A 1,291-nucleotide genomic window follows, 5' to 3' on the forward strand; every position below is an offset into this window, starting at 1 on the left:
GCGGCGCGGGGGTGGCAGTCAGTGCTGGGGGGCGGTCTCAGGGTGCTCCGTTTGGGGTGGGGGTCCCTTGGTACTGTGGGAAGGGGGTCAGGACCTGAGTTTGGGGTGAGGGGAGCTGCCGGGAGTCCCAATTTGGGGGGAGGGAACTGCCAGGGTCCATCGGTGCCGTGGGAATGGGATCAGAGCCCCGAAATCTCAGCCCCTGGTGCCGTGGGAGGGGGGTCAGGACCCCGAGTTTGGGGTGAGGGGAGCTGCCCGGAGCCCCAGTTTGGGGGGAGGGTGATGCCTTTTCTTGGTCTTAAAATCAAGAGGCACACACAGTTAGAAGGGGAAAAGGGATTTTACCTTGGGATTTATTTTTAAGGATCCTTAGGTGCACACGCCCAGGTCATGTGCATCGAGATGCACCCCGCCCAGTCTTTCCCTGTGTCTGTCCCTCCCCCCCACATTGGGTAGAACATTCTAGGTGTTACTAATTAGCAGATCTAGCAAAGATTCCCCAATGAGAGGCTCAAGTGAGCCCCCCCTCCCCAAGGAACCTTCCCCTGGATGGTTCTATCCTGGTTTACAGAATGTGTTCTGGAGAGCACCTTGGGCTCTGGGGCGCACTGATCCCCGGCTACGAAGCTTCTCAAATGTTGAGTCTCTGAGCTTGACAAACAAGGCCAAGAATGGGGGCAAAAAGCGCTGGGAATACAGAAGTTGTAAAAAAGGTAGAACAGGGGTATAAAAGAAAAGGCAAAACTCTTCATGGCATCAAGGGAACTGCCAGGGTCCGTCGGTGCCGTGGGAATGGGATCAGAGCCCCGAAATCTCGGCTGGGGGAACGTCCAGGCTCCCCTGGTGCCGTGGGAGGGGGTCAGGACCGGCAGGTCCCTCATGGGGACGGTGGGTTTGGGATTCTCCTGCCCTTCCTGCCGCCCTCATCCCGCTTTCCTCCCGCAGGCCAAGTACAAGGAGCGAGGGACGGTGCTGGCCGAGGATCAGCTGGCCCAGGTGGGGATTCCCCCTGGGATGGGGCCGGGCTCTGGGTCCCCTTCCCTTCCCCATCCCCACGCAGAGCCTTTTCCATCACCACTGCCCCGTCCTGTCCATGCTCTGATCCCGGCTTTCCCCCGGATTCCCCGCAGATGTCCAAGCAGCTGGACATGTTCCGGACCAACCTGGAGGAGTTTGCCAGCAAACACAAGCAGGAGATCCGGAAAAACCCGGAATTCCGGGTGCAGTTCCAGGACATGTGCGCGACCATCGGCGTGGATCCCCTGGCGTGTGAGGAGGAGCGGGCTCGGGG

The 1,291-nt window shown here is 59.9% G+C and overlaps 1 protein-coding gene across 2 annotated transcripts in view; it reads left to right on the top strand.

The window, feature by feature from the left end:
• The first annotated feature begins 547 nt into the window (after positions 1-547).
• Positions 548-1,291, top strand: part of SNF8 (SNF8, ESCRT-II complex subunit) — a 4,144-nt gene continuing 3,400 nt past the window's right edge. The window contains exons 1-2 of one of the 2 annotated variants that reach the window (XM_017740558.1): positions 548-996; positions 1,131-1,269. In XM_017740558.1, coding sequence (XP_017596047.1) covers positions 751-996; positions 1,131-1,269 — 385 coding nt within the window. In that variant the 5' untranslated portion in view covers positions 548-750. The remainder of the gene's footprint in view (positions 997-1,130; positions 1,270-1,291) is intronic. The other variant, XM_008638474.2, reaches the window with a different exon arrangement.

The sequence above is a fragment of the Corvus brachyrhynchos genome, unplaced genomic scaffold, assembly GCF_000691975.1.
Source record: "Corvus brachyrhynchos isolate BGI_N302 unplaced genomic scaffold, ASM69197v1 scaffold47, whole genome shotgun sequence".
NCBI classification, from domain to species: Eukaryota; Metazoa; Chordata; class Aves; order Passeriformes; family Corvidae; genus Corvus; species Corvus brachyrhynchos.